The sequence below is a fragment of the Debaryomyces hansenii genome (assembly GCF_000006445.2).
Source record: "Debaryomyces hansenii CBS767 chromosome C complete sequence".
NCBI classification, from domain to species: domain Eukaryota; kingdom Fungi; phylum Ascomycota; class Pichiomycetes; order Serinales; family Debaryomycetaceae; genus Debaryomyces; species Debaryomyces hansenii.
In genome coordinates this window covers 846-20,356 of record NC_006045.2, presented here as the reverse complement: position 1 = coordinate 20,356, position 19,511 = coordinate 846, and the positions used below count along the sequence as shown (strand labels likewise).

The 19,511-nt window shown below is 39.4% G+C and overlaps 8 protein-coding genes across 8 annotated transcripts; 2 read left to right on the top strand and 6 right to left on the bottom strand. All coding sequences in view use genetic code 12, as the record gives it.

The window, feature by feature from the left end:
* Window positions 1-418: 418 nt before the first annotated feature.
* Window positions 419-664, bottom strand: DEHA2C00242g (DEHA2C00242p; the record flags this gene model as incomplete). The annotated part of the gene is made up of 1 exon (XM_457693.1): window positions 419-664. The coding sequence occupies one exon, from the start codon at window positions 662-664 to the stop codon at window positions 419-421; it is 246 nt and encodes an 81-aa protein (XP_457693.1).
* A 586-nt stretch (window positions 665-1,250) lies between these two features.
* DEHA2C00220g (DEHA2C00220p) lies at window positions 1,251-2,837 on the bottom strand (the record flags this gene model as incomplete). Its single annotated transcript, XM_002770099.1, has 1 exon — window positions 1,251-2,837. The coding sequence occupies one exon, from the start codon at window positions 2,835-2,837 to the stop codon at window positions 1,251-1,253; it is 1,587 nt and encodes a 528-aa protein (XP_002770145.1).
* A 2,085-nt stretch (window positions 2,838-4,922) lies between these two features.
* DEHA2C00198g (DEHA2C00198p) lies at window positions 4,923-5,372 on the bottom strand (the record flags this gene model as incomplete). The annotated part of the gene is made up of 1 exon (XM_457691.1): window positions 4,923-5,372. One exon carries the CDS (start codon window positions 5,370-5,372, stop codon window positions 4,923-4,925), a length of 450 nt encoding a protein of 149 aa, XP_457691.1.
* Window positions 5,373-5,453: 81 nt separating this feature from the next.
* On the bottom strand, window positions 5,454-5,663 carry DEHA2C00176g (DEHA2C00176p; the record flags this gene model as incomplete). The annotated part of the gene is made up of 1 exon (XM_002770098.1): window positions 5,454-5,663. The coding sequence occupies one exon, from the start codon at window positions 5,661-5,663 to the stop codon at window positions 5,454-5,456; it is 210 nt and encodes a 69-aa protein (XP_002770144.1).
* Window positions 5,664-6,168: 505 nt separating this feature from the next.
* On the bottom strand, window positions 6,169-8,121 carry DEHA2C00154g (DEHA2C00154p; the record flags this gene model as incomplete). The annotated part of the gene is made up of 1 exon (XM_457690.1): window positions 6,169-8,121. One exon carries the CDS (start codon window positions 8,119-8,121, stop codon window positions 6,169-6,171), a length of 1,953 nt encoding a protein of 650 aa, XP_457690.2.
* Window positions 8,122-8,833: 712 nt separating this feature from the next.
* Window positions 8,834-10,798, top strand: DEHA2C00132g (DEHA2C00132p; the record flags this gene model as incomplete). Its single annotated transcript, XM_457689.1, has 1 exon — window positions 8,834-10,798. One exon carries the CDS (start codon window positions 8,834-8,836, stop codon window positions 10,796-10,798), a length of 1,965 nt encoding a protein of 654 aa, XP_457689.2.
* Window positions 10,799-11,760: 962 nt separating this feature from the next.
* DEHA2C00110g (DEHA2C00110p) lies at window positions 11,761-13,686 on the bottom strand (the record flags this gene model as incomplete). The annotated part of the gene is made up of 1 exon (XM_457688.1): window positions 11,761-13,686. The coding sequence occupies one exon, from the start codon at window positions 13,684-13,686 to the stop codon at window positions 11,761-11,763; it is 1,926 nt and encodes a 641-aa protein (XP_457688.2).
* A 1,209-nt stretch (window positions 13,687-14,895) lies between these two features.
* Window positions 14,896-19,092, top strand: DEHA2C00099g (DEHA2C00099p; the record flags this gene model as incomplete). The annotated part of the gene is made up of 1 exon (XM_002770097.1): window positions 14,896-19,092. The coding sequence occupies one exon, from the start codon at window positions 14,896-14,898 to the stop codon at window positions 19,090-19,092; it is 4,197 nt and encodes a 1,398-aa protein (XP_002770143.1).
* Between the last annotated feature and the right edge of the window lie 419 nt (window positions 19,093-19,511).

Genomic DNA, 19,511 nt, shown 5'->3' with positions numbered 1-19,511 from the left:
AAATACTTGAAGAGAAGAAGATCTAATTATTATAATATTTATAGTTTAGTTGCTTACATCGCTTTTATATACTGAAAAATAAACTTCTATTCGTGAGTATGCTAATGATTAAATATATGTGTATCCAAGAACCTTCTTGTATTCCGCACAATGTTATTACGTACTTTTACATGACAATATCGGTTTATTCTGACGCTTGATCTTCTCGGTCATTATATATAATATCGTTTAATAGTCAGTATGTAAGTACATAGATGGCTTCATCAGTTTATTTCATTGCTGGAAAGTTGGATATTGTTATTGGAATTTTCTAATTCGTTAAGCGATAAGGGAGGGTTGATGATTTCGTGCCACTTTCTGACATCAACAGTTGTTCTTCATATGTACCATTTTCATAATATCTGGTGGTAGTTTTTTCTTAACTATTTAAGGCTACTGTTGATCCATGTCCTGCTTGCATCTCTAAAAACCTATGGATGAATGAGCAACTTAACATACTAGTAGTAGAGACGTTCTTTTTAACAAATTCGACCATGATCTGTCTCCAACCTCGTATTCCTAATCTTGTTTTGATGAACTTGGTACTCATTTGGATGAATAAAGCATACTTGTCTTCCTGTGGAACAATTCCACTACTAATATCGACGAAAAATACCTTGAACATTGTTATATTAATGGCATGGACTTGATACGTAAATATTTTATAATATAATTATACTTATATTATAAGGTGATATATTGAAAAAAAGTATATGAAAATAATATTAGTTTAAGGATCTAAAACTAATTCTTTAAATGAAAGGGATAAAACCCAATATCAAATCATGAAAATGAAGGATAAAAATGAAGATAATTAGGAGGTTGCAACCGTGGTGGAGTACGAGTGGACTAATTCCAAGAGTGATATGAGTGAGATAAATACTTGAGGGAAGATGACGAGGTTAATGAGCTGGATGACAACGAACTGGAAGACGAGGCTAGCTTGTTTGCGGCCAAGAATCTTTCAAGGGGGGATGAATTTAAGATTCTCACGTTTATGTATAAGCTCGGCCGGCGGAAAGAGAACCAGATATTCATTTAATTAGAGCTGGTGAGTGAAAAGTATATCATAGAGATGTATATCGCAGATAGTATTGCACAAGTGTTGGCGTTAAGGAATTGTATCTAAATTAGGTAATTCTTAAGCTAAGCTACTCTATATTTAGTTTCTAGTAAACTCTTTTATATGTACGATCTATTACGAATTGAAATTAAGTTGGGTAAATGAAAGTTTTATCTTCTAAATCTGTAAGGTCTAAAGCAACAACGTTAACTTCGAAAACTTCACCTTCATCGTTCTTGACATGACCAACCTTCAGTTTTTCATCCAAAGTTGTTAATCTCTCTTTGTTTCTTCTATGTAAAATAAACCATACAGTACCAATCAAAACTGGGGCAGTGAAAAAACTTAGCACAATTTGAACAACCCATGCAGGGATATAATTAGGAGCATCCTTAGCTCTCCATAGTTGTGGTGAGATAATGTTTGCAACAGAATATGAAACCATGAACATTGCATTTCTGACCAATCTCTTGGTATAACTTGCACCTGCAGTCGTTTGTCCTAAACCAAATGCACAAATCCATCCAACACCAAAGGATTGTGAGGCTAAGGAAATAGCTGCCAATACACCTATAGCATTAGTCAATGGAAGGGAAACAGCTGCAATTGAACCGGCAAGGGATGGTAAGGTGGTCCAAATAATTGTGAGACAAGTCTTTCTTGGTTTCCATATCATAAAAAGACATGCAGCTAATGACCAAAGTACAGCAAATCCAGCACCTGCAACTGTCACTAAAGTTGAGTTTAAATTACTTAATCCACCCATTTCTTCGTATAAGATTGTTTGCTGATAAGGTAAGTTATTAGCTAACTGTTGTAAAAGGAAGAAACCAACGATTAACCAAGAAATTGGATCCTTGAAAGCTTCAATTGCATGATGCTTTTTGAACATTTTTTGTTCAATAGACTGGTGGGAAGTATTTTGAACTTTTCTAATGACCCAGACTTTTTCTTCTGTGGTCAAAAAAGATGCATTAATTGGATTATCTGGGTATGAGAAGAAAACAAATACAGATAAGATTAAGGTTAATCCACCTATAATAATATTCAAGACTCGCCAATCACCAATGTCAGCACCAGCGTACAAGACACCGTAACTTATGAACCCAATTGGAATAGGTGATGCCATACATGAAGCGTAGAAAACTGGTTGAGTCAGTTCTCTAACATGCTGACTTAAAAGCATACCATTGGTGGTAAGCATAATTGGTATTGCAACCGATTCAAGTAATCCGAGGAAAAACCTTAACACTATAACACCCGCATAATTATAAGCCGCACAATGCAAGAAAATATCTATGGACCAAAAAAATGTAATACCAAAAATTAATTTACTGATTGATAATTTTTGAATTAAATAAGTACCTGGTAATTGACCGACGATGAACCCAACATAAAAAATTGTGTTAACATTATTATATTTATTTTGGTCTAATCCAGTAGCTTCCCAGAATCCAGAGATGGAACTGTATGATAAAGTAGCTTTATCCATATACATAATCATGTTGATTAAAAAAGTAAGACCCAAGACGCGCCATAACAATTTTCTACTGAGCGCCATATCTTGCTCAGGAGTAATAATAGGAGTTTGGGAATCATGAGCTTGCATAAATGAAACTGCTACATCAGCATATTTAGTACTGACTATAGCGTCTTCGTCGCTGTTAAGCGCATCTACAGAAGAAGCTGCAGATGCTTGAGAAAGAGACTCAGATTCAGTTTGCTTTTCAGCCATTCTTGGACGTATCACTGTATTAAAACAACCCAGTTCGGTTCATAGTTTTAATTGTATTTCATTGTTACACGGTTCATCTCTTTATATACCCAATGTTCGAAAACTGTGGCGTTCTCTATTATAAATTATAAACCTTGAGGTTCTTATTTTTCCCGTAAGGATGAGAATGAGGCTGAATTTGCCTCATTCAATTAATACTTCAAAGTTATTCGTCATAATTCGTATTTCACGGAATCAGGAGATAAGAGCTCCATCCTTTCCAGATACTACATCCTAATCGGGATTGCTAGTGAGATATATAATTTTTCAGTTAGGATATTTGAATAGGTGGTAGTAAATTCCTTTTAACTTCTTTTTTGATTAACTGTGAATAATCGTGGTAAAAAATGATGGAATTTATTGCTTATTGCAATTGAATAACCCTGTCAAAGAGAAACAAGGCATTTTAAAATCTAAAAATGCATTCTGCAATATCCCAAAGGAAAAAATATGCGCTACCGAGAAATTTTTCAAATGACAGCATTCAAACAGGAAAAGAGCCACATTTATATATATGTAGTTCCAAAAACTCAAACGCCTTAGGAATATCTAGAATATTAAGTCATCACATAGGGGTAGATAATGAAGGACTTACGGAATTTGGATTACCATGGTAAAGGTTTTGCAGCGTCAAAAGAAATAGACGTTGGGATCCTATACCCTGCAATTGGAAGCGTGGTTTTGTTTACTTTTGAGGGAGCCATAATGTTATGGCTCCTTCTGAACCAAAACAAATAAACATAGTATTATGTAATATAGTTAACCAGCGTAGTATAAGTTTGCGAGGTGCGAGATCTTCAAGCGGTGCATCGTATTCTATTACACCAAGAGCGTGAGTGCAGACCTCGAACTCTTAATAAGAAAATTTCAATGCGGGTTATATATGAAAACTATACTGTTGACTTACACAAAATATGCGCGATAATAGAAAACTACTATGTTGATAATTAGGCTTCAATACAATTAACATTTCTTACGCTGCGCGCGACGCATGTTCTGAGGCTGAGATTTAGTATATAAGAAGCTTAATACTACCCGATAACGATAAAATAGTTTTTTTCCATTAAAATTTTGTCAAAATATTATATACTAAATCTATTATTGAAATATGGTGACCTTCAGCTTATATTTCCAAAGTTAGTGGTGTTATAAGTGTTGCAATTATCAGGTTAGTTCTTGTTAGGTCGCACACAATATATTCGCTAGTCGCTGATAGTGATGGGAGGTTTCGGAAATAACAAACCCGGATTCCTGTCACACTACTACAACTTACTATTATTCAAAATTTATTTTTTGACTTGTGCATATAATCAAGGTCTATTATACATAAATACCTCTTACCCGAAATTCCGATAAACTGGTTATTATGTGCATATGTATGCAATCACCAATTTAGCCGGTTCTTATTTAGCGATGGTTATCGGGCTTAAATTGAGCCCGCCTTATTCGGACTAAAAAATGATACTCATACGACTATCGGCCATGTCATTTAGTGTTCTAAATATTTATGGTTCAAATGTTTATTCAATGATAGTTTACCGGATAACTATGGTCTGTCGATACAACCCTACACCTTCAATTTAAAATTAGGCAAAAGAAAGTGCTGTCAAAACCCTACACCTCTGTTAAATGGATTCTTGACACATCTATGGTATAAAAGGTTGACAGTTCCCGCACTGAAACCCCCATTTGACAGATGTCAGAAAACGATTTGTCTATCTCAGCGACTAAGATACCTCACATGCTTGGTTTTCTGACGTGCCTGACGCAAACTCGCCTGTCAAAGCACTGGTATCATAAGTATCATACTGGAAAGCTTTAATAATCCCTCCAGTAATCGTAGATTTGTGGTTGTTATCATATATTTGATATTGGTATGTGTTATCAGGCTTATCCCCAAATAAACATGATTATATGGGAGAATTCTATACCCCCTTCAGTGAAATCCTGCTCATTAAACTGCTCATCTCTCTTTTGACGATATAGTATCTATTTTGCCCCACCTGCTAATAAATTTTGCCCATAAATGTGGTATCGTTAAACCTACTAGCTGTATGTTAATAATACTGGAGTTTCTCCGGAATCGCTGTAATGCAATTCTCCATCAAGAGTGTAAACAAGTGCGGCTGGTAAGTTGGTAATTTTGACATAGTATCCCCAATACTCTAAATGTGATTGATAATTTGTCGCACTGTCTCTTTTACCTAACGATATTAACTGGTTACCTATCTCGATATATTTATTCCAAGCATACCAGCCATCGCCAGCTACAGTAAATGCCGTACTCAATGCTCCATGTACACAACCAATTTTAGCATTAGCACCACCAGATGACCAGCCCTGGCATGAGGTAGCCAATTCATATAGAGCTAACCCTGCATCTATTAACTTTGCTGCCGTTAGAAACCACCAAACATATCTTTTATCCAAATTGACAACATTGTCCTCATAATATATACCGAGTTGGGTCCCATTAGATGTATCGGCTGGCATCATAAAAGGGCTGATATGCAGTGAGTCAAAGTGTGGGTGATCTACTACGCCGGTTGATTCATAGGTTTGACCCAGCTGAAGTTCTCAACTAACATTACTATTTCCTATGTAGACATCTCCAGCATAAACACCACTAAAAATTACGTGTACTACCAACATAAAACTCACTAGTGTCAACCACATCATGATAGCCTTAATAGCTTTCTGAATTGCTCTCATAGCTGCAACGATATTTTGATTCCCTTCGTTATGTTCATCTCTTTCTAGATCTGTAAATAATGCGGTATTAAGCATATCTCTAGAAACCTTTTTTTTTTTTCATCGTGAAAATTATATAGGTAAGATCGTTAAACTTTTAAATCCTAAATTTTGACATAAAAAGGATTACTCTTTTTTTTCTGGAAATTTCGGTTATTCAAGAGAATAAATTCTCTCTCGCAGCGGATTTAATGCAATAATACCATACGTATAATGCACGAAATGAACTAATTTTTTTAAGAACATCACTTCATAAACTTCAAAACCAAAACAAATGTATTACTTCGTCTTTTTGATATATATAATTTATTAACTAGTAAATATTCAATTGTATCATGGTGAATCACGATGACATGGAATTTCATTCATAAACATATATAGACTTTCTGCAAGTTCCTCTGCTCCATTGTTTATAGTTTTGAAGTTATTACATAATCTTAATCGCATATCTTAGGTTTAATAAGTCATAACACTGTAAAACACAAGAATCCACGTACACATCCTTCAAAAATACTTCTGAACCTCTCCAAAGTCATTTTTCTCAAGTTTCATCACACTTCGAATGGAAATCAACCTTAGTAGACCCTTGGGTATCATCAGACTCTAAAACCAGTTCGTCAAAAACCATTTCAATACTAGAATTTGCATGATCATTCCACCTGCTTTCATTATATTTGCTTTCCGAATCCTTGTCCGCACATAGAATACCATCTTGTATTTCATACTGGCCGTTATTCCCATGACCAACAATAGGAATAATCTCGTTAAGAGCTTCAATGTCTCTTCTTTTCCGCTCTTCACTACTTGGGTAAATAGCTAACCCAAAATCAATCAAAGTGATCCTTCCCGATATTGAAACATGTATATTGTCGAGTCTAATATCATTATGCGAAATTCCCAACAGATGGAGTTCCGTGAGCCTCTCCTTAACTACTTTATGCACCCTAAATTTATCCCATTCAGTAGATGGCATTTCTTCTCCCAAATCTTCAAATATATGCATCGGCTGGCTTGGAATACCATTCCAGTACCCAGAAACTATAAGCTTTGCAAAGTTTGCAGCAAAGCGAGAACTTGCAAGTATCTCATTAATTTCAAGTTCATTGACGTACATGTCGTAGTAACTATCTTTATCTGGAAAATTTTCTTGAGCCTGCTCAGAATAGTTGTACCATTTAACAAAGACTGTGGACGGAAGCAACAATCCCAAATTAGGAAAAGATGCAGCAGGATTATATATTATGCGACAAAATGTGTTACCTCGAATGGCATCAAAGTCAACTTCATAGCTTTCTTCTATAGTTATCAATCTTTCTCGAAGTTGACTTCCAGAAATCTTACTACGTTTCCGTTTACGACTTGGTGTGGGTTCTTCCACAAGTCGAGGAAGCACATTCGCTAATGGATCTGGCCCTTTGGTTTTCTGACTTATTTCAATTAGTCCTGCTAATTTCTCTTTTGTACTGAGCGCCTCTGTATTATCCTTATAAAAAAAGCCTGCTATCGCTGACCTTAGAGTTATGCCATGTTCCACTGTCTCGGGACCATTAATAACATAGTAGTCTATGATCATTTTTCCATCATCCATAATCTCATATTTGAAAAACCCCGAAAATGACTGATGATCTGAGATAAACACTCTGTCTGTCCCACAGAGAAAGGCTTGATAAAGATATTTTCTTAAAACTAATGCGCATAAAACTCTAGGCGACCATTCTCGATCTTCAAATATGTGCTGGTTTTCATGCAGTCTCAATTGTTTCAAGTTCAAGCGCTTTTCTACAAAGTCCGTTATAGCTAATTTCAATTCTTGAAGTCCTTTAGTTAAAAAATAGTTTTCTGTCTTATAATCTCCTATCGCAAAGCAAATATCTGGATTTTGACGAGTTAAAGCCTCATCCCAAGACACATGGACAATATCGGGCTTAAAGTTTGGATTTATCGACAACGGAGGTGTGATACTTGATGCGTAACCAAAATGGTGGTATTCATCCAATATGTCACGATAAAAACGCTTGATTGAATTAGCTATTTCTTCATTAAAATATATCTGAATATCATCTTCCACATGCCTGGCATCTCCCAACGGATAATAATATTCAGGCAATAGGAATCGACCATTCAAATTGGAATCTTTCATAACCTTATCAAGAGGAGCCAAATATGTATTTTTGAACTTATCACTACTGATCTCTCTAAATTCTGCCGTCATCATCGCTTTCGTAACATAATTTAGGGCCAGCATCACAGTCGTGGATCCAGTGGAAACTGAAGCATTATGCTTGGATATTATATGTTCCAACGTAGGTAATTTTTGATTGTGTGAGATATTTCTTATTTTCAAAAGGTGAGTGTCTAAAAAAACTCTTATGTTTTGTTCATTGTCATCTTGAACCCTAGCATATAATGATGGATTAATCCTAATGCATTTATTTGCGGGGTCATCATACGTAATATTGTTACTATCTTCGCCCGAAAAGTACATACATGGCATGATAATATGTTAAGTATTGAGAGCTGTGGTTGTAATTTCATCCCTTATTTATTGATATGGGGTTACCCCGAGTTTGATTATGTAATAAACCGTCTTGAACGAATTGGTAAGTGTTACAAAGAAAAACGGATTGTGAGATTACATGTACTGCATATGACTTATCGCCTGCACTTGGAGATTTCCCATAGTTAAGGTGCACACAAGTGGTATAGTGCAATGTCGTAGTGCAATGTCGCAATGTTTGCTAAACTAGTAACTAAGAGAGGTGGGGAGAGCAGAATTGTAGGCACTACTACAACTTGCAAATTGTTTTCATGTGGTATAGTCGCACTGTAGGATTGCAAGTTGTTACACAGTCTGATACCGTCATCCATTTGATCAATTTATGAATATATAAAATAGGGTGGCTGCTTAGAATCAATATCGAAATTGTTTATGCAATTATCTGTCTTCTTTTATCTCCCACTACATCAATATCTTCCTGTTTTTAACATCTGCGGTATTACTTAACTCATTAATTAATCTTGATATTATCAGTTTTTTTCGTGATGTTCGCATTTCGAAAACCCCACAAAATCACAATACTTCCTTCAATGAGAATTCTGAAACAATTATTTCTTTTATGCTAACTTTATTCGATTTCCCATAAATTGATGGAGTCTCCACAAGAAAAAAGAATACCGAATTTTTATTCATCACAATATTAATTACGATGAACAACAATACTTTTCGCAATAATATTAGGAGATATATTTTAGGAGGTGATGAGGATACTGGTATGGATATTGATATGGATATTGATAAATTTGAGATTACGAAATTCGACTACAGAAAAATATTCGAAAAGAGAGCGATTCAGAATGTGAGTTATCAAGAAATTTTACGCAAAATGTTTGAAATTGAGAATGTATTTGACTTAGATATGGAGCATGTGAGGTTGCATTATAAAGATCATCCAGATAAATGGAAAGAATTATTTATTTTCTTTTGTGTTATGCCATTCACGGAGTACGAGTTCCAAGGCAAAGATGGAAATTTGTTGAATCCCGATACTCTTCGTATTGCTTGTCCGAGTGAAGCTACTGACAACCTTCTAATTGGGACTTTTTCAAATATAGAATTTGAATCGCTGAACCAAGAAATTCCAAATGACAGGCTTGCAGATAATTTGCAAAGTATTTTGAAAACAAATATATTCTCAAGCACTTTTAATGAAGATCAAAGAAAAAGGGTAATTATAAATTTGCTCTGTGTTGGTTTTCAATCAAAGCATAAACTTGTTAAACATATTGGGTCGAAGGCTGAAGCAACTTACAGAGATAATTTTCTGAAATATTTGTTTACACCCCTAAGTGAATATCTTGCTGCTTTATTGGGCTTTGAAATAGAAGTTGAGGAGAGAAATACAGTTGGTCAGACAGGAGTGCAAACCAGAGTACCTCACACAACAAATGATTTATTTTATTCTCATCCGGATATTGTAGCTTATACGGAGAAAATACATTGCCGATCATTAGCTATTGTGGAGGTCAAAAAATTACCACTTTTGAAGGGAAACAAAGTGATAAACTTTAATGATTCAAAAATGGTTAGATTCTTCGTTCAAGTTGTCGCGGAAATGTTTTCTAACCACACTAACAAAGGCATGCTAACAGACTCTTATACAACGATATTGGTTGAAATAGATATCGAGAGGAGTTTGGAGGCAATCAAGCATAGTACAGAGCTTTTGGATTCCAGCAAGCATATAGCTCTCAATTATAAGATCTTGGATTGTCACTCGTCGGGACTTACTTTGAGAGGTGGACTCATTTCATTTATCTATGAGGCATTCAACGTCGATGCGATTCTATTAAATGAGATTAAGAGAGGACTAGAAAAGATCTATAAGTATATTCGTAAGACAGACGAAGAATACTTGACTTATATTGATGGACTAGCCGAGAAATATGAAGCAGCTTATAGAAATTTCTGTATCGATGCTTATAGGATTAAAGAGCAACGCCTTTGCCTTTCTGATACAAGTATAAGTCTTGGAAAGTTTGACAAAATTGATGTGCAAAGTGGGTTTAGTTTCAATTCTCAACTTTTCAAAGTAGATATTAAAGAGGTAAAAGATTATTTAAGAGAAAATATTGGGATAGGCGACAAATTGATTGTTAAGGTCTTTGATCCAATCAAGGCCAAGAGAAAACATGATAGTTATACGGTCGACAAAACTGATATTTTCGGCAAATGCCGAAGAGCATATCTGTGTGAGAAGAAAGCCTATGAAAAGCTAATATCTAATCTAAAATTTAACAGCATTTACATTGATCAGCAATGTGTTTTTGGTAAGTTCAATATCGGCGAACACTACCACGCTTTGGGACCATTTCTCATATTAAAGTATTTGGGTCAAACGAAATGTCCATTGGACGAGGAAACTTATAAAAAGGCTGAAGAACAATTGGAAATAATCCACTTAAATGGGATAATACACGGGGACATTAATTTGAGAAATATTCTCTATTACAAAGGGAAAGTCTATTTTATCGATTTTGGGTATTCTAATTATGATGATAACGACGAAAAGCGTTCTAGGCCTATAACTGCTAATGAAGAGACTAAGAAGAGTGAACACAGAGAATTGTGCGAAGTATTTGAACAGCCTATTCCAGAAAAATATAGATATTAGAAGAATGATTATACCCTACAATTGGGCGCGATCTATATTCGTATTTCTTAGAAATGGAATAGAATATTAGGTTTAGGCGAGAGGGATGCAAGACCGCTTCAACTCAACTATAACCTGTAAGCCCATGATCAAACTGGTTTTTATTTACTTTTGAGAGTAACATGACGTCATGATACTTCCAAACAAATAAACAGAGCAAAAAATAGAATATTGATAATTTTAAATAGCCATGCTCCAATCAATAGAAGGACTATGTATCATATTATTTAAATTAATAATGCACATGAAATTGTTAAAGCTTAGCGGTTTGCTTCTAACAAGTGAAATAGTCGCAATTAATTGTTCCTAGAAAAATGTAACCAGTTGCGCATGCAGAGGCATCCAATATGTGGACCATAGATACCTATTCAATAAACCATTCCTATGCATGAAAGCTATTTTAAACTGGTCGAAGTTAGCACAAATGACTAGAAAGGCATAAATCAAAACTTAACGTGTGCAACTCTATGATAGATAAAATGCAACATTGTAAAATTCGAATATAAAGTATCACTTCTATTTGACACAACCATAACTTGCATTTTGTTGTTTCTGATGGGTCGCACGCTACGATTCGCAGGTTACGCTTTGTGGGATCGACATGCTATTTAATCAATTAACTATGTAAAGTACAGTAGTCCCCTTGAAACCAGCATATCCAGCAATTACGAGTTTGATGCAAGCAAGTTATGTAGTAAGTCATTTCTAGCTAATAAATAGTTAACAGAGAAAGTGTGGAAGTGCTAGGGAGTTGAAAGATGAGAGTGATAGTTTTAAGGCATTAGATAAGTTCCAGGCAGGTGAATGCTTATACCGAGAAGGAAAAACAAGCACAACACTTGTGTCGAGTCTTTGGTCAAATAATACCTGGCAAATATCAAGATTCAAATGAATAAGATAAAAAAATAGCTTGTGAGTATGCATTATCTTCGTGATGGTTTTGAAGCAATATCTTCTATCGTTATTTGGGTACCAAAAGTTCCTGAACTCCCTTCATCAAATACTTCTTCACTAGAAGGATTACTATCATTTCCATATTTGTCATCTTCATCTGCTCTATCAGCAGATATAGCTTCGCTACTAACTCGATTGGCATGCTTATAATTTTCATTAGAACCATTTGCTCTCAATATGTAGTCAAGAGTCTCAAAATCATTCTTCTTGTGTTCTTCATTATTTGTGCAGTCCGATAATCCAAAATCTATCAAAGATATCTTACCAGAAACAGACACATGAATGTTGGCTAGCCTAATATCATTATGCGAAATTCCTATCAGATGAAGCTCTTCGAGTCTTGATTTGATAACTTTGTACACTTCTTTGTTATTCCACTTTTCTTCTGGGACCTCCTTCCCAAGGTATTCAAATATATGCATCGGATGATCAGAAAGCCCGTTCCAATAACCAGACACAAGGAGCTTTGGGAAATTAGAAGCGAATTCTGACTTAGCAATTCTTTCATTAATTAAAAGCTCGTTGAAAAACATGCCATAATACCCCTCTTTTTCCGGTATCTCCAAACACATCAAACTATTCTCTTCCCACAATCGACTAGAGTAGTAGTATAGTTTGACAAAAACTGGCGATGGAAGTTTCAAATCAGGATAAAATTCTGCGGAATCGTATATAACTCGACAATATGTGTTACCATCAATAGCATCAAAGTTATCACTGGCGTCGTTTTCTTTTACCGAATCTAAGTTGCCTGAAAATCCACGTCTCGCTAATTTTCCCGAAGATCCAGAAGGATCTCTAGGACGAACGTTGAAAAATGGATCCAGCTCTTCAAGTTTTTTTATCCCGGTGTTGTTGGCTATATCAAAACTTTTCATCAACCTGGCCTTCGTATCAGCTGTATCGGCAACATTCTTATAAAAAAATCCTGCTATAGCCGACCTTAAAGTGATGCCATTCTCCACAGTTTCTGGATTATTAATGACATAGTAGTCTATAATCATTTCGCCATCCACTATTTCATACCTAAAGAATCCTGAGAATGTTTGATGGTCTGAAATAAGAATCCTATCGGTTCCACAGAGGAAAGCTTGGTAGATATATTTGCTTAGAACCAACGCAAATAATACTCTAGGCGACCACTCTCTATCTGGGAAGAAATTCCCAATGGAATGCAGCCTCAATCTTCTTCGGTTCAGAATAGCTGTCTTGAATTCTTCAAAGCCTTGCGTCATTTTATATATTCCCGTTTTGTAATCACCTATTCCAAAAACATCTTCCGGATATTGTGTATTTAAATTCGACCTAGTTAACATATGAATGATATCTGGTTGTATCATTCTTTTTTGATCTAATGGGGGTCTTATAAACGATACATAGCCAAAATTGTTTTCTCTATCACCAAGGTCTTGAAAAAGTCCCCTGATCGGGATTGATATTTCATTAAAGTAGCTTTGGATAGCTTGTTCCATATGCACTGCATCTCCCCGTGGGTAAGCATATTCTCGTGCTAAAGGTAGACGGCAAATATTCGATTCTCTAAGAACACTATCAAGAGGAGCAAGATACCTATCCTTGAAATCATCACTACTCATCTCCCTAAATTCAGCAGTAATCAATGCACGACTAGTATACACAACAATAGGTATAGAAGGCATATTCCCTAGACCCACTGATGCATTACCCTTAGACACTAATTTCTCTGCACGAGGTTCTTGCCCATCTTCATTACCCCGAATCTTAAGCAAGTGAGTGTCCAAGAAGACTCTCGTGTTTTGTTCATTGTTATTGAGAACCCTAATAAATAGATCAAGATTTACCCTAATGCATCGATTCTCAGGGTCATCGTATGTGATAATATCACTATCTACCCCTGAAAAATACATTCGTGGCATAATGTTATAGATATTCAATAAGATGTTTATTGTTCATCCCTTAATCTTTGATTGGGTTACCCTTCCTTATATATTTACTTACGTAATTTCGAGAATCATTACATAATGAAATGTCTTAAGTCGCAAAGATGAACAACAGTGAAATATCGCATTAAAATATCGTCAGAAAAGACTTTTATACCCTGCACTTGAAGATTGGGCGTTTTTCTCATAGTTAAGGTGCACACCCGATTGGGTGCAATGTCGCGGGTGCAATGTCGTAAATGTTTGTTCAGTAAAGGTAAGATTGTATTACATCAGCTCTGTTGTAAATTTTATTCTATCTACTTTATTTTCAAATGCTCTTGTGTTTATAATCCTGTGACCATTCAATGACACAACAAATGAATTTCTAACTTGATGCTCGAAAAGCCTAAATCAAGAATAAATGTGTGCAAACCTATTTGATAGAGATAAAGCTTAGAAAAGTTTCTACAACAATATTCAATGCGTTTGACGGGAAGAAGCGCCTAATGCAAACTCACGTCACACTCTATACGTACAAATTAACTCTAACATTATCATTATGCGGATAATGTGAGAGTTATACATACCATCGCTTCGAGAAAAAGACACCTTTAATTTACAATGATTTACAAGGTATTTCGATTTCCGACTTAAGTCACTGCTATATCAAATATGCTTTCTGATAATGCGAAAACAATGTTAACGAATTTTCTTCTAGCTTTCTTTGCTGCATGTTTAGTAGGTATTATCTACAGAGCTATTTTCAGTAATGAGATCGGATCGTAAACAAAGTACTGATCAAACGAAGTACTTCTATATCTCCAGTCACTGAAAAATTATACATAGTCAACACAGGGACGCTTTTTGGGGTGTCGTGTCGAGTGTCTAGGGTTTATGGGGGTTTATTGCCGTTTTGGGAAGTGTCTAGGGTGTAGAAAGAGCTGGATATGGCTAAGCTAGTCCAAGCTAAGGATTCATCTGTTGATGCGGCGCGCTGCAAGTTACCGTTTTGGGTGTGAACTTTTTTCTTTTTATGGTGGTCAACGGATACCACCATAAACTGAGCCAGCGTCTGAGCCAGCGTCTGAGCCAGCGTCTGAGCCAGCGTCTGAGCCAGCGTCTGAGCCGATCAGGATTCTGGACCAGCACGATTGCGCCGAGCCAGCCATTCAATCCAGCACTTCCAGTCCTCTTAAAGCCAGTATGTTTCCTCCCCAACTTTATTATTTCTTTTTATTTCAACAACACAAAACCATGTCTGTTCTTGATGATGCTAACTTCCCCTCGATGGAGGAGTTTTTCGAACGGTACGGTGATGACGGGGTCCAGGAACCCCGAGACGAACATTACATGCTGCATGAGGAATACGAGGAGACGTACGCAGCGCAATTTAGCTACGAATTCGGGCTGACTAAAGACACCAAGCTCCGTGATGTGTCCGAAACACCCATCAACTATGATGTCAGTGATTACTACTTTGACCCCCAGCTAGGGTTGGGAATTCACAAGGAGATCGGACTTGTGGTGGTGTTCCACCGAGACCCCCGGAAAAACTATATCATCCGGTCGCTTTTATTTGAGAGGTACGCACAGGCCATCATGTGCAAGATGACACTGTTCCGCGGGGCCTTGCAGTTGCTGCGGGCCAAGGACGAGCTCAGTCTGAAGCTTGTGCTCAGTTGCGAGATGGGTGAGCCAGGACTCGAACACGCCCGCGGCAAGCTCAGTCCACAATGCATGCCGCTCCAGGCCGTGCCCATCCACTTTGGTTTTGGCTGCGGCTGCGGTATCATCAGAAGAAGGTATGGCGAGTTGAGTCGCCACTCATGCATCCAGCGGGACTCGATCCGACCCATGGCGTTCCAAAAGTTCCCGCAGAGGTATGGTCTCCGGCCTGCCAACTTTGAGGTTTATTGTCCCACCGACGACGGCTATGTGGAGGCCCGCGCCAGGGATGGTCCTGCGTCGTCGTCGTCGTCGTCGTCGTCGTCGTCGTCGTCATTATCAGGGACTGCGACAACCGTCCAGAACCTGCGGACAACCACTGTGCCCGACCTGCAGCACCATCCGTTGGTGAAAAAGATTCTCCAGGAGGTGGACCGAGAAATGGTGGACATCCAGGTCAAAGGTATGAAGGAGGCCAATTTTGTTCCAAAGATAGCCCAGCTCTTGGTGGGTGCCATGACACTTTTCAGCGCCAACATCAACCATGTCAATCTTGCGGGACTCGAAGTGGTGCGACTTTTCAAAGGCGCCGCCAATAACACCGGGCGCGCCTCCAATAACTTTAACCGCCGCCCATCTACGTATTTCCGCGCAGTCCAGACATACCTGACGTGCGTGCAGTACAGCAAGTACATGGCCGAGCTAGTATACATGGTATTGATGTACGGACCCAAACCTGCGGCCTCCTTGGCGCTCACTGAGATGCTTGATAAGTATAGAGACGATGAAGTTGTGTTGGAGGTCAATTCCCGTGATTATCACAATTTGACAGGCTACTCGCAGTTCATCACGGCCGAGGAGCGCACGCGGATCTTGGACCAGACGTTTACCGAGTCGTCCCTTCGTGACATCGACCAGCTCGTGCATTGGATCATGGACCACTGCATAAGAAAGGAGTTCGACGAAAACCTTTCTGTGGCGGGGGATGAGCAGCAGCAGCAGCCAGATATCGATATTGAGAGTGATGCCATAGCCGCGGGTATCTTGGATGAGGACGGCGACGACAACAATGAAACCCCAGAGGTGTATTTGGAGGCCATGAACACAACAATGTCGTCCTCGCAGCAGCAAACAGCTGCTGAGTCTTTGGCCAGTTTGTACTATCCGGTCTATGGCGTCAACAATAATGCCGAAGAAGAAGAAGAACAAAATACGTCAAACGAAAATGCGTTTGTGGTGTACCTCGGGTACCTAGGGGCTAAGTATCCGACCAAGCAGTATTGCCGGTCGTTGAGCGGAATATGCTATGTGGCCAAGACGTGTGTTTTGTTGGATATCATCAAACGGGCGCGCACCCGCCGCGTATCGCTTCGAGACGCTGAGGATCCGTCTGTTGTGGACACCGGTCTGTACCGCATATTGGCCCAGGTGCGCACCCATTATACATATCTCGGGCTATCGTTGGCTCGAAGCGAGGGTAATCTCTTTCGCCTCAACTTTTCCACGGGAGACATCTTCAACAGCGACAACGTGGTTGTGGGCCACACGAATATGATCAGCAAGATATTCGGCCGGTTGTACGACCTTGCACAGGAAACCATCCAGGATTTGTCGAATGGTGAAGAATTGGACTACTCCGTTGACAACGCTCGGCTCAGCGACGGGATGGTTTCGTTTACGGAGTGCGTGAGAGTACCGCTGTATTCGCGATATAAGCACCGATTGCTCTCGATCCATAACAACAACATCGACCTGTTCCGGAAAGCACACACCAACTTGTCGCTCATCCTCATCACGCTCCTCCATATCCTGTGCTTGCCGGCACGGTCAACTGAGATCGACCGATTATCGGTGGAGGGCACGTCCAAGGAGTATCGGGGTGTGTACTTTCTTGGCCCCACGTTTGGGTTTTGCTATAACTATAACAAGTCGGCCAATTCGAAAGACCCCATCATCCGGGAAATCGGTCCTGAATTGTCGTTGTTGTTTTTGTGGTATGTGCTCGTCTTCAGGCGGATGTACGTGGAGCTGTCGCGTGTGGAGAGCAGTGAGAAGTTGTACCAGTTTGATGCGATGCTGCCGGACAAGATCCGGAGAGGAGTCCTGTATTGGTTCACGTACGGCATGGATAACCAGCGCGAGTATAAGTTCTGTGAGGTGCGCCAGATCCTCAAGCGGTGCATCGAGTTCCATTACACCAAAAGCGTGACTGCAGATCTCGACATGTACCGTCTGGTTTACGAGACCATTGCGCGGACCCTGGGCCATTCGGTGGCCACGTCCACGGAGCATTACGGGACGATTGCGAATTATCCGCCATCAGTCAACGCCGCCGATGTGCTCCGGTCCCGTCATTTGGGCCAGGTCTGGCATCGGCTGGGGTTGCGTCGGAAGTTTATCGGTTTCGAGGGTGAGGTTGTTGAGCCGGAGGGTGAGCCGGGTGATGTGGATGAGGTGGTGGCATCTGATGTTTCAATTGACCCGGCTAGCCCTGTCAATGAAGAGATTGAGGAAGTTGAACCCTTGCGTGATGATATTGGCGGGAATCCTGTTTATGAAGATGACGAGGTTGAGGAAGTTGAACCCTTGCGTGATGATATTGGCGGGAATCCTGTTTATGCAGATGACGAGGTTGATTCTATTTCGGATATGCTTATGGAAATTCCTCGCATAGATTATAATAGGGCTGTAGGCTCTGATCCTACGCCTGTTCCTCCGCTTGAACCTTCTGCTGTTCCACCTTCTGAACCTCCAGCTCCCGACGCCCCTCCAGTGTCTGTTTCGTGGAACGATTCGAGCCTCTCCCCAAACCACGCTTCGTCCCCTTATGTTCACCAGCTCCCAGGTTATCGTCCTCCCTTCTCACCTCCCTACCACGCACCCATTGCTCCATATCACGCTCCTGCATCTTCTGGGTTTGCTTTACCTCCGCAAGATGCATATCTAGGCGCGCCGTTATATGATGCGCATGTGTCTCGAGAAGTGCTTCTGGGAGCGAGAAAACGCCATAGTCGAGAAAAAAAGGAAAGAAAAGAGAGAAAAATGGAAAGGAAGAGGAAGGAGAAAGAAAGGATCAGTAAAAGAGAGGAAGATATCAGGAAAAGAGAGGAAAAGATCAGAAAAAGAGAGGAGAAAGAAAAGATAAGGAAAAGAGAGAAGAGAGAGAAAAGGGAAAGAAAACGGGCAGAGGAGAAACGAGAAAAAGAAAGTGCAGCCCTAGCTTCTCCTGTCACCCCAGTCAGGACCCTAAAAGTCAAAGACGTCCATCTATATCTGTCTGCAACGAGTGGACGGTTATTCCGTAGCGAAAGCCCATCAGGCCCCTCAGGCCCCTCAAGTCCTCGAGCCATGCCATCGGGTCCCCCAACGCCGAATCTGAGTGCCAGGCGGGTGCACCCCCTTATCTATCAATCGAGCACGCAAAGCCTGGCCGTTCCTGGGTCTTCCCACCCAACGCGCGTGCAAAAGCAGTCAAAGCAGCCAAAGCAGCCTCCCAGCGCGCGCTCTTTAGGATCGCCTCCCTCGTTTCCCGAGACGCCGCGCCGGTCCTTGCTTTCTCCCCAGCATCTCCGCCAAAGAATAACGGAGAGTTTGCAGGCATCGCCGTTGGGAAGGTTCTTTGCTCCGTCAGATTCCCCTAAAAGCGTTGCTCGGAAAGGGCCCAAGATCCCTAAGAATGATCCTGTGGTAGATGATCTGGATTATCTGGAGCTGGATTATCTGGATGAAGATTAGTCGGGAATATATAAGAATAGATAATTATATTATTGGAAAAATCTCAGAAAATTGTTAAATATATAGAAAATATAAAAAAAATTATTTGAGCCAGAAAAAGGGCAGCATAGTGTAGAGAAGAGTATTAGTAGATGAAATGGGTAGCTTCCTCTTCGGATAGGCGTATATGGGGTGGTATATCGGGGAGAGAAGTTGGCATAAATAGCAATGCTCATAACGCTGGTCATGTGATGATAAGAAGTTGGCGATCGTGCGAGAATGTCGTGGATGGCGTGTTTTAGTGAAGCGAGGATGATATTCCGATAGAATGGGTGTCGTATAAATTAATATGTGGCCGATAGTTTATAGAATATTGAGGTGTATGAAGGGGGGGAGAAGGGGAGAAGGATAAGGTTGAAGCGGGATGGAATATTAAAGTT